The sequence below is a fragment of the Endocarpon pusillum genome (genome assembly GCF_000464535.1).
Source record: "Endocarpon pusillum Z07020 unplaced genomic scaffold C713767, whole genome shotgun sequence".
Taxonomy (NCBI): Eukaryota; Fungi; Ascomycota; class Eurotiomycetes; order Verrucariales; family Verrucariaceae; genus Endocarpon; species Endocarpon pusillum.
This window is the reverse complement of record NW_006913559.1, coordinates 61,239-73,158: the sequence shown is the minus strand read 5'-3', so window position 1 is coordinate 73,158 and position 11,920 is coordinate 61,239. Positions and strand designations below refer to the sequence as shown.

Genomic DNA, 11,920 nt, shown 5'->3' with positions numbered 1-11,920 from the left:
AAAGACAGAAATCTTTGCTTCTGAAGAACAATGGACCGGTCGAGAGAGACATATATGCAGCCACAGAGCCCTATGAATTCATCTGAATGAGTCGAATCCAATTTCATTGCGAGTATACTCCACAAACCAGCTCCTGATATTTACTGCCAATTCTCAACATCCTCAGCCAAGATGTGCGTCATAAACTACAACCGGTACGCTTGCAAGCATAGAGTCGTACTCGACGTGGACAGATGTGCCGAGAATCTCCAAAATATTCCTTGCTGCGAGGTTTGGAAAGAGAAAGCATATAGAACGTGGGAATGGCTGTCCTGCGTGATGGAAGAGCCTGCTGGTCAGGCAAAGACATCACAAGACTCGAGTGACCAATGGTCCGCGCTAGAAGGTGTCTTGGATGGGCACTGTCGTTTGCGAGACTGTCGATTCTCAACACTCAATGGATGCCGGTGGCACTCTCGCTTCCCTCATGGGAACGCGGCGCATCGTTGGAACATGGCGCGCCAGAGGTAGGTACAGAATCATTATAATAGCTATTCGCTCATGTACCTTTGCTCGTGAAAAGCGTCACTGAAAATAGAACTGTGTCGTATTAGATGTCGGCCGTAGGACCTGGTCCGCGAGGAATACACCCCAACGTTGTGCTGAATGCTGAATGCTGAATGCTGAATGCTGAATGCTGAATGCTGAGTGCTGAGTGCTGAGTGCTGAGTGCTCAGAGTCTCCTAGTAATATCTTGGCATTCGACGGAGTTCAGCACTCCAAAGCCAAAGCGTTGTCCTCGAGGACTGGAGAAGAGCGTGTCGTTACAACAATTTCCCCTTTCCTCTGTCTGCTTTGTACCTATCATCACAATACTACCCCACCTTGGCATGGGCTGTATCAATGATGAGTCTTATGACGTCTTTCACTAAGTAGAGCACTGCCGCTGCCCCTTGTCTGTACTCTTCCCCATAATCCTACTGGTACAACCGAAATGCCGCATCGGAGATAGGATTCTCACTGCCATGATGCTCCTACTGACCATGTTACAATGAATGTTGCATCACCCGCGTGACAGGTGGTCTTGAGGAGCTGTTTCCTTGTATTTTATACTGTACTCTTTCCCTTCCATATCCGATGGCTATCCATTTTGGTGACAGCTTCTTGACAGCCTCTTGACAGCCTCTTGACAGCTTCTCGCTGCTCTTCCCGTTATTGCTAAATCTGATATAGAATGGCCTATCCTTGGGTAGAACCAAGTACTCGCCAACAGGGTCTGAAGCCCCCCTCCTTTATGGTGATCCTCTACAACCACTCATCTAGTACTTAGGCTATGAATTCACAAACACAATCCACTCTGATACCTACGACGCGATCAATCCCTTGAAAAGCTCCAACCATGTCGGACACCGCGTCTTCATCATCGGAGCATCCAAAGGAATCGGCAAGCGCACCGCCATTGCCTTCGCGGAGAGCGGTGCCTCTTCCATAGGCCTTGGAGCGCGTTCGGCCCTGGACGATTTGGCTGCGGAAGTCGTGTCCGCCGCGAAAAAAGCAGGACACAAGCCACCTCAGGTGTTGACGGTCAAGCTAGATGTATTGGACCACTCTTCGATAGATGGCGCGGCGAAACAGGCTGAGCAGGAATTCGGAGGGTTGGACATACTCGTCAATAATGCGGGACGGTTGGAGAAAACTGCACTTATCGTGGACAGTGATCCAGAGGATTGGTGGTATACCATGGAAGTCAACATCAGAGGCGTGTACCTGTCAACGCGCGCTTTCCTGCCCCTGCTGTTGAAGGGTGGCATGAAGACGATACTTAACCTGGGCTCGGTTGGAGCTCATACCGCAAGACCTGGAGTATATCATTCTGCCAGGTATCGTACCAACACAGGGCAAGAGCTAACACAAGATTCAGTTCTCGAGCTATATAACCACAAAATTCGCCGTCCTGAAATTTACCGAATTCTGCATGGTAAGTTACATGCAAGCACCAGTTGCTGGGCGTTGGGCGCAGTGACGGAGAGCTCAGAGAACTGACCGAGAACCGCGCTTAGAGCGAGTACGGTGACCAAGGCATCCTGGCCTACGCATTTCACCCAGGTAGTGTCATGACCGAACTGGCCGCTCGCGTGCCCAAAGAAGCACACCACCGTAAGCTCGTGGCCCTCTGCCCTACCCTGACGGCACATTTTGATCACCCATACAGTGTTCATGGACACGCCCGAGCTAGCAGGCGACACCATCGTCTGGCTGACACAGGAAAGGAGAGAATGGCTTGCTGGGCGGTATCTTTCTTGTGCGTGCCACTTCTTCCTCCTGTCCTGGATGTGTTGAGGTTGTCTGGATCCGCGACTGACATTCGAGAACAGGTACGTGGGATATGCCGGAGCTGATGTCGCGAAAAGACGAGATCGTCCAGGGTGACAAGCTGAGGGTTCGAATGGTGCTGTAGCGATAAAAAACAGACTAGGTAATAGCATCAGCTCAGCGGATGCCGCCACCATATGCCGGAAGAATAGGAAAAACTGATAGACATGGACATCGACATAGACCTCTCAAACCCACCATGACATGCAAATCATTCAACATGAAACTATCAACGAAGATCTATTCGCAACCCCTGTCCTAGGTATCCCTAAGCTCCAACCAGAAAAGCCTTCTCCAGCACGTCCAGATGCCGTCTCAGCATCACGATTGCCCCCTGACTCAACGGCCTCATGAAAGCCTCTGCATTCTGCCTGCCCATGCCATCCACCAGCTCATCCCTCTCCTCTTCCGTACAGGACGACGAATACTCCATCAGCGCCTTGGCCCGCTCGACCAGTTTCCCCAACAATTCCGGGCGTTGTTGTGCCTCCAGACCTGGCCGTTCTGGCAATAGCGCCGCCTTTCCTTTCGCTGCACCCTCATCACCATCACCATCTCCATCAACCTCCATCTCTCTCTCCTCAGCCTTTTCTCCTCCAATCCGCGACCCAACCAAATAGACCCACGCCAGCACATCCTCGACGGCCCTGACGCCCTCGACGAGCGCAAACCTCACAAACCCGCGCGCCAACACATACGCCTTCTCCGAGTACAGCAGACTCTCCACCTGATACGCGCCCTCGCCCTCGTAGCCCTCAAAGCCGGCCTCGTTGTAGAACGGCCGCTTCACCAACACCAGCCCCATCAGGCTCAACAGCACCTGCAGCAGATTCGCCTTCTCGCTCCACGTGTCGCTCTCGCCCTGGATGCCGCGTCCGGGCCAGGTTCCCAGGAGGGAGAGGCAGATCTTGCCTTCCTCGTAGAGGTTGGGGTTGATGCGGCCGAGGCCGGAGGTCCAGGAGTGGAAGTGCGCGATGGGCGGTTGGGCCGGGTAGGTGGCGGGCAGGTACAGGTCGATCAGGAAGGGGGCGAACTCGTAGGGGGTGTCCGGTGGGCCGAGGATGACGGCTCGGAGGAGATCGAGGCGCGACTCGTAGGTGCGGATGTAGATCTGGGTTGGGGGTAGGGAGGTGGCGAGGATGCGGTGTTCGCGGTGGACGCGTTTGAGGAAGCTTGCTGAGGGGGCTGAGGAGGATGAGGCGTCTGCGCTGTGGAATTGGTCGGGTGGTGGAGGCGTGTCGAGGACGAGGAAGGAGGGTGGGGGTTCGGTTTGAGATTTTGAAAGGCTGATCAGGTTGGTGATGGTGGATGATAATTGTGGATGGGATGATGATGATGATGGAGCTTTGGGTAGGCTGGATTGTTCAGGCGGTGAAGAAGGTATGGAATTTTGCAGCTTCGTCGTTAACGACGAGGTTTCTACCTGTTTCTGACTGCTCTCGTCTTCTGTAAGACCCCTCTCCCTTAAAACTGTGTCAGGGGTATTCGAACTCGGCGGTGTTGTAGCCTCAACATGCATCCTGTTGTTGATGTTGTTGGCTCTTGTTTCAGCGTCTATCTCCATCTCATCGGCATCGGTAGACCATCCTTCATCCCCACTTTCATTATCCATTCTTTCTCCGCCATCGTATTCAATTGTTTCCTCCATGGCCGAGATATCTGACCCTTCACTGAGGTACTCTAAGTCTGGGAATTCCTCATCCACAAAGGAACCTGGGGCCCCAGGAGGAAATTCAACCGCGGCTTCATCATCTACGATGATTAAAACTCGCTCCCACGGTACACGAATTTCTTCGCATTGGGGTGATCCACAAAGTCGAACAGTCAATAGCCCGTCCAAGCCGAGATCTACTATTTCTCCTACCCAGTCCGGAGTATTGTGGAAGTCAGCCGGCGAGAAGCTTGAATCCTTGAGATCTCGGATAGCTATTGGCTTTGCAAGCGCACGAAGATACGTGTGCATGTCCATACCAGATGGTCGTGTGGTCCATGAGAGAAGTGCAGAACCAAACTTTTCTTCGTCGAAAGAATCCAGTCGTTGTGACACGCCCAATATACTATGGACTGGCAAATGTTGGGGGGGAAGGATGACAATGTCTCTGCGTTTCCGCATTAATGCAGCATGTGCCATCACTTCATACAGAGAGACGTCCTGGATCTCATCGGAAATCGGTCCAAAGTATGCGCCCCTTTGCAGCAAGTTGCCCTGCTGTATAAGACTCACCGTGGGCTGGAGGAACCATCGTACGCGTACAAGTCGTTCTCGAGCATTGACAGCTTGAATGACACCCACCTTCTGCGGCCTGAGTATATAATCTCCTTGCAAATAGAGCATCTCATTAAAAGCGGTGGCGGTGGTCTCTGGTTTCCCAACAGCCACCTGAATTGAATCCTCCTTCAAACTGATGATGTCTCCGGGACAGAGTTCCTGTTCTGGCATTACATAAGGTTGTAACATAACCGAGGGTTGTTCGGCCACGGAACCGTCCTGCCAACGAACCTGCACATTCTGCTTAGAGTAGAAGACAATGAATTCGTTCATGTCAAAGCCAAAGGTCACGTCCTTTGATATGCGATTGTACTGACCATGACCAGTTCCTTGATACTTGACGAACGCGCCCGACTGGTCTCTGAACCGGACCTGATCTCCAGCGTCCAGGTCCTGACCTGTATTGACATCCGCAGAGCACTTACTATCTGAAGATCGAGGCCGCTGGCCGCGGTCGAGCAGAGTCAATCCCTTGGTGCGACGCAAATCTCGAGGATTGCTGTATGAGCTGAGGTTATCGTAAGGCCGTAGAGCAGAGGGAGGCCTATCACCCAAGTTGCGTGGGATGTAAGCATTGGGGCATAACCACTTGATATGAGCTCGTTTAGTCCTCACATCAAGCACATGTCCATAAGCATCGCATGCTGGGTCATACTCGCCCACCAGCCAGCGACCATTCCGTAAGTTTCGATGATTCGTGGTCACAAATTGACCTCGTGTGAGATGGTCTGTGGGAATGAAGGCTTTTCCACCAACCTGATATGCGGGAACGTCAGGCCGACGGAGATCATCAAGCTCTGGCAAAGCGACCAGATGTTGTCTAAAGTCCGGTACAACCAATTCAAGCTCCAATGCATTTTCTACCATGACAACTGTACCATTCTTCAAGTAAAGAACAGCGTCTATGTCGTGATCCTGCACGACTCCCAGATAATCTCGCTCAACGACATAGTCGCCAGGCTCAAAATCATCGGCACGCTTCAACTCGTCCCCTGGAACATCGTAGAGGAGGGCATGACGCAGCGGGTGAGAGAGGTAATCGGGGAGCCTCGGAACGCAGGCCTCATTACAATCCCCGAAGCCAGTGTGGAATTCGAACGACTTCTGTCGTGGGTATGAAGAGCTGTGTGATGTGCTGCATACTGGCTCCAAGACATAAGAGTCAAATATACTCACCACGGTACCAATCATACTGTCACCAGCATTACGTTTGACACTATCACCAATGGCAAAGGTTCTGCTCACAAGCTGAATACTTCGCTCGGACAGAAGAGAGTGACCAAACTCCTGCTTGGCAAACCGGATGAAGACATAGCCTTTAGGGGGGATACCAGAGGCGAGGAATGACTGGAGTATCCCATCTGGTACTCCTTCCTGCGCAATGATCAGACAATCAGCGATCGGCTCATGAGAGTTGAAATCGTGGTAAGTGCGCAGGATGATGCCAACGAGTGATGGACTATTCTTGAGTACGCAGGTGTCGAAGAGTTCAAACTGTCGTCTGTCAGATAGTCCAAGGACTTTAATGGCGATAGTACTCGTACTCTGAAGTCAGGCGCATTTTGCGCCTCTGCCACCGGGTCCATCCTCGAGACCAGCTATCGTTACTGGGAGAATGGATAACTTCCCATAGCCTTGAAGGTCTATCGAAACGTCATTCCGGAGCAGAACAGCCTCGCGAAGTTGGTGTAAAGTACGGCTAGGAATGAAATCGAGGAGTGGAATGCGGATAAAACAGTTGTAGAAAACTGAAGCCTAATGTTTACAGGGGTGCTTGTCCAATAGTACATAAAGAGAATGTATTAATACTTGGAATTTCTGCAGAGATCTATCAGACAATGCTAGAGAATAGAAGCAGAATTGATGACAAGGCATCTCCGAGGAACACGATCTGTGATTGGCTGGCGATGAATTCATTTGTAGCGCGTCGCCATTGCGTTGCTGCAACCATTTTGGGCCCAAAACGGCATGGACCAGCCAGCATGCGCAGAAAAAAAGTCGATATCATTCTATCAATTGATCTTCATTCATAAGCACTGATAGCGGTATGCAAAGCGGCTATGGCCCACATCTCCCTGTGTCTACAGTTTCATCGACAAATAGTAGAGTTGTGTCGAAGCAAGATCTAGCGAAGCAGCTTCTTAACACAGACGGAGCTTCCGAAGGAGGAGTTATTGCCCAGTTGACTAGCAATCCATTCTTCACAGCTGTACGTCGCGGTACGTCTACTTCATCGTTCTCTACTGAACGTCACAGGGATTTGGACTCGCTGGCCTGGGAGCTGCTGCTGCACTTGCTCGCCGAGGCGCTCGACAGGGCGCAGCATTGCTACGTCGTCGGCTTCTGGTCGATGTCGAGATCAACGTACAGGATGACTCCTATCAATGGTTCCTATATTGGATGACCCTACACCAACGAGCGCAGTTGGCGGCAGCTACCTCAAAACCGAGCGCAACATCTGCTCCAAGCCCTGGCAAAACAGGTGTGCTAGAGGCATTATTGCGCAAGATTACTCCTGGCATGCGACATCTGTCAATCGAGACCGAAAAAATTGTCCTCCCTAATGGAGCCATCCACACAAACTTTGCTTTGATACCAGGACCTGGAAAGCACGTCTTGCGATATAATGGTGCTTTCATCTTTGTAAATAGAGTCCGGGAAGAGAAGTCAAGGGACTACAAAACGGGCGAGCCATGGGAGACGGTCACTTTGACGACTCTGTACTCCCATCGTCACGTTTTTGAAAGCATGTTCAAAGAGGCACATGATATTGCGGCAAGATCGCAAGAGGGAAAGACTGTCATCTATCATTCTCGTGGTATCGAGTGGAAGCCCTTTGGTAATCCACGTCGCAAGAGACCTCTTGAATCCGTCGTGCTTGATGCTGGTGTGAAAGAAACTATTGTGGCTGACGTAAAAGAGTTCCAATCCTCGAGTAAGTGGTATTATGATCGAGGCATACCGTATCGTCGTGGCTATCTCCTTCATGGCCCGCCTGGAACCGGCAAATCATCCTTCATTCAGGCGCTTGCCGGTGAACTCGACTATGATATAGCGATTTTAAACCTGAGCGAACGGGGTTTGACGGATGATCGCCTGAATCATCTTCTCACAATCATACCTCCACGAACGCTGGTGTTACTTGAGGACGTGGATGTCGCTTTCGCCAACAGACGTGTTCAGAGTGATCCAGATGGATACAGGGGCGCAACCGTTACATTTTCCGGACTACTCAACGCGCTTGACGGGGTGGCGAGCGCCGAAGAACGAATTATCTTCTTGACGACTAACTACGTGGAGAGACTGGATGGTGCATTGGTCAGGCCTGGTCGGGTGGATATGACAGTACGCCTCGGCGAAGCTACCAGATATCAGGTCGAGCACTTATGGGATCGCTTCTACGGCGGAGACGGCGACAGCGTGAAGTTTAAAGGACTCTTCTGCGAAAGGCTGCAAGAGTTGCGTCTCCTCGAGTCGGAAGAACACCCTATACCGAAGTACAGCACCAGCACAGCAGCTTTACAGGGAATCTTTCTGTACAATAAAAGCAATATGCAGGGCGCTATTTCTATGGCCGGCTTGCTTGTTCAGAGCGGCGACAATGATCAGCTACGTGCACCATCTATTTTAGCCACAACCGAGTCAGGAGGATGACATGGACATGACTTTCACTGCAAGTCTCACAGCTGACCAGAGATTACCGCTTCCGAATCGCATTGAGATGACTGTCATGGGGCTAGCCGCCCACTACAGTCAAGCGAGACAACTAATCAGTAGGACTTGGGTTGGATATTTAGAACGGTCATGGAACGACGCTTGGTTGCCACATTTCCGAACAGTGCACCATTGCATCTTCGGCGGTTTTTGAGGAGAAACCCGTCAAGAAAATCAACCTTTCGCCCACGTACCTCATCAATATACGTCCGAGATGGCAGAGGCAACCACTGAGGCTCAAGCGGTAAAAGATACGTTGATTGAGGAATGTGAGGTTGCCAGCAAACCATAAGTGATTTGAAGGACCGAGGCAGGACATGCAGGCGGGTCGAGTAGGCGCCATTTGCCTCCGCTAAATGAGTCTGGAGCATACAAGTGACTGTGAGACAGGTGGTATAGAAAGCTGCCTGGGGATATGAGCTTAGCCAAACTCCGGCAGACGAAAGAATGCCAGAGTTCGTTGTGAGAACATCATCGCTTCTCTGTTTGGGGGAGCGGTTTCCTTTGATCCGCTCTGTACCAGAAAGCGTCATTATCAGTACGAATAACCTTGAAAAATTGCCAAACGCAGATGGCAAGAAGAGCACTGTTAGGGGCAAGTCAAGACCTACACCGTAATTAAGCTAGAATCCAAGCGCGTAAATAAACCAGTATTGTACAAGCAAAGACCATCTCTTCTTTTCTGCTTGTCCTCCACCTGTCCAATGAGTTGGTGAAAAGGTAGATGAAGGGCTGGGACAACTCCTCTGCCGAATATAAAGGATCCTTGTCGATGCATGAGAGGCCGGAGAAATACATTTCCTGTACTCCATACTCCATACTCCGTAGTTAGGAGGTAGATGGAGATAAGTCTGCCAACCGTTTAAACCCGATCGCCTACTACGTGCTGTAAGGATAGAGAGCAGTAAGCTGGGAACTAGGCCTCAAACATTTTGTCCGGCTTCAGCGAAAGTCGCCCGCCGTCGGTGAATGGTCATTCCGTGAGACTGGACGGATGAACTATTGAAGGAATCACCACATGTGTGACTGGAAGTGTGGCTTGAAGTGTGGTCGACCAGGCACATTTGCCTACCTAAGAACTGCCCTCTTCTCTGTCTCTTTGAGCATTCTTCGAAAGTCCTGATGAGGTCTTTCTTCCGCTCTGTATTCCATCACAATCCTTCCAGAATCCGTCGGCCTCAGTCCACCCGCAAAATGTCAGCTCAGACCTCTGCAATCCTCTACGCGGCCACCGTCGCAGCTCCCTCCCTCTCAAGTGCTAGACCGGAAGATGAACTCACCAAGAAAAAAGCACATCATAAGGGCAAAGGCTTTACAAATCCATGGGAGTCATGGAGGTGAGTGGAAGGAGTCTTGTACGGCCTCGACCAATGTTTTTACTCACTATTGTAATTCTTTAGCTCGATGGGTGCCTTGGAAATTGGGAGAGCAATGATCGTGCGACGTCTGACGGGCAAAGCCAACATCCCTGATACGACTCCACCTACTGTCCCAGTCAGGCCTCCAGAATTCCTCAATAGCAGGCATGGTACCGACAAACTACGGGCAACATGGTTAGGCCATGCGTGTTTCTATGTCGAGTTTCCCAGCGGTCTTCGTGTCCTCTTCGACCCTGTCTTCACCGATCGCTGCTCCCCATTCTCCTGGCTTGGTCCCAAACGATACACAGACCCGCCATGTCAGATTAAAGATATCCCTACCATAGACGCTGTCATAATATCTCACAACCACTACGACCACCTCTCCCATCCCACCGTCACCGAGATTGCTCGCCTACACCCCAATTGCCATTTCTTTGCTCCCCTTGGCAATAAGAAGTGGTTCTTGGATGCCGGCATCAACAATGTCACAGAAATGGACTGGTGGGACGAAGTTGACTTCACCCTCACACCCTCTCCGTCCACTTCCAAAGAATCTCCAAGACCAAGCATAACATCCACAGAGGACGGGTGCAACCCGTCCTCAGCTGGTGGGGACATCATAACAGCCCGAATATCCTGCCTACCAAGCCAACACATCGCCAACCGCGGCCTCTTCGACCGCGGCGCAACCCTCTGGTCTTCTTGGTCCGTCTCCTCAGCCCCATCTACGACCACCCCCTCCTCCGTCTATTTCGCAGGCGACACAGGTTATCGCGCTGTACCGCTCTCCTCCGACGGCCAAGACGACTGGTCAGAGCAGTACGCCCACCTCCCCGTCTGCCCCGCATTTGCGGATATAGGCCGGCTCCGCGGTCCCTTCGATCTCGGCCTCATCCCAATCGGCGCATACATGCCGCGCTTCATCATGAGCCCCATGCACGCGGATCCCAGGGACGCGGTGGAGATCTTCAAGGCTACGGGATGTAAAAGGGCGCTGGCGATGCATTGGGGCACCTGGGTGTTGACGGAGGAGGATGTGCTGGAGCCGCCGAGGAAGTTGCGCGACGCGTTGAAGTTGAGAGGGGTGCAGGAAGTGGGCGTGTTCGATGTGTGTGATATTGGGGAGAGCAGGCAATTTTAAGGGGTGGTCACGGAGGGAGTATTTTGGTCCGGTAACCAGCGTTACCATTGATCTTTGCGGCCGATTTAGCATGGAGTTTCGGCTCGGGGGCACGGAATACTACCACACACAAGCTACAGTAGCAGTACTTCTGTCGTGTGTCTTCGTGTTTGCCTTGAAAGGGGGTAGATATCCTTGTAGTGCTACTTGCTTACCGACTCACGCAGCATAAATGCTGCACAATCAGCCTTCTCAACCTCGACCTATCCGCGGAGTCTTTACTACTTACTAGTAGTGGTAGTACTACTAGTAGTAGTAGCCTATCATGATACCTGTCTCAACCGTGAAGAGTCAGTAATAGCGTAACTAACCTGACAAACATCATTTCCTGAGTTAGCACCTACCTATCTCTTCCGATAACTAACCTACTATAGAAGCATCTGGGAAAGAATGCCGAGACGGGCGGGCTTATGCTTGTCTGACCCATACTACTGTGGAAGAGAGAGTTATGTTGTTATATTTGACGTGTTACGAGTTACGTGGAACGGCTGACTTGGCTGTACTATGCCCCCAGCTTTTTTTTCTTTGGTCTGACTGGAGTGGCTCCTTGAATCGGAGTACCCAGCAAGAAGGCCGAGGGAGGATGGGATTGGAAGGGCTTTGAGAGGGGGGGTTAAAGGTTGGAAACAATGGGGGGAGGTGGAAATTGAGAAATAGATAGATAGATAGATAGGCGGAGAGACGGATATGGGAAAAATGGTGGGGCATTTCCCGTTTTGCGAGCTTGTGCTTCTACTCATGCGTTTGCTTTGCGACTGCAGTGCAGATGGATGTAGTGGATGACAGCATAATGAAATGCAGCTGCAGTGGGAGTGGCGTTCTGTGCAGCGATGGAAAGGTGGTACGATATATGTGGCGGCTGGTTCACGATTGCAGATCATGGGAGGCCGGTGTAGAACTCAAGCGGTAGGTTATTTGGTGATCGAGAAATAGAAGACGCAGGGGAATGCTTCTCAGCATCACTAACCAGTCCCCACAGACATCTGATTTCGGGGAGCTGTAAGAATTTTTCGGAGCGTTTGATATTGCAAGATCTGTAACGGT

General features: G+C 51.3%; 4 protein-coding genes across 4 annotated transcripts; 3 read left to right on the top strand and 1 right to left on the bottom strand.

Moving 5' to 3' along the window:
* Window positions 1-368: 368 nt before the first annotated feature.
* Window positions 369-2,437, top strand: EPUS_04307 (uncharacterized protein; the record flags this gene model as incomplete). The annotated part of the gene is made up of 6 exons (XM_007788219.1): window positions 369-506; window positions 1,303-1,842; window positions 1,901-1,957; window positions 2,040-2,136; window positions 2,192-2,281; window positions 2,355-2,437. 6 exons carry the CDS (start codon window positions 369-371, stop codon window positions 2,435-2,437), a joined length of 1,005 nt encoding a protein of 334 aa, XP_007786409.1.
* A 183-nt stretch (window positions 2,438-2,620) lies between these two features.
* Window positions 2,621-6,207, bottom strand: EPUS_04306 (uncharacterized protein; the record flags this gene model as incomplete). Its single annotated transcript, XM_007788218.1, has 2 exons — window positions 2,621-6,115; window positions 6,166-6,207. The coding sequence occupies 2 exons, from the start codon at window positions 6,205-6,207 to the stop codon at window positions 2,621-2,623; spliced, it is 3,537 nt and encodes a 1,178-aa protein (XP_007786408.1).
* A 461-nt stretch (window positions 6,208-6,668) lies between these two features.
* EPUS_04305 (uncharacterized protein) lies at window positions 6,669-8,275 on the top strand (the record flags this gene model as incomplete). The annotated part of the gene is made up of 2 exons (XM_007788217.1): window positions 6,669-6,830; window positions 6,878-8,275. 2 exons carry the CDS (start codon window positions 6,669-6,671, stop codon window positions 8,273-8,275), a joined length of 1,560 nt encoding a protein of 519 aa, XP_007786407.1.
* Window positions 8,276-9,529: 1,254 nt separating this feature from the next.
* EPUS_04304 (uncharacterized protein) lies at window positions 9,530-10,837 on the top strand (the record flags this gene model as incomplete). Its single annotated transcript, XM_007788216.1, has 2 exons — window positions 9,530-9,672; window positions 9,736-10,837. 2 exons carry the CDS (start codon window positions 9,530-9,532, stop codon window positions 10,835-10,837), a joined length of 1,245 nt encoding a protein of 414 aa, XP_007786406.1.
* Window positions 10,838-11,920: the final 1,083 nt, after the last annotated feature.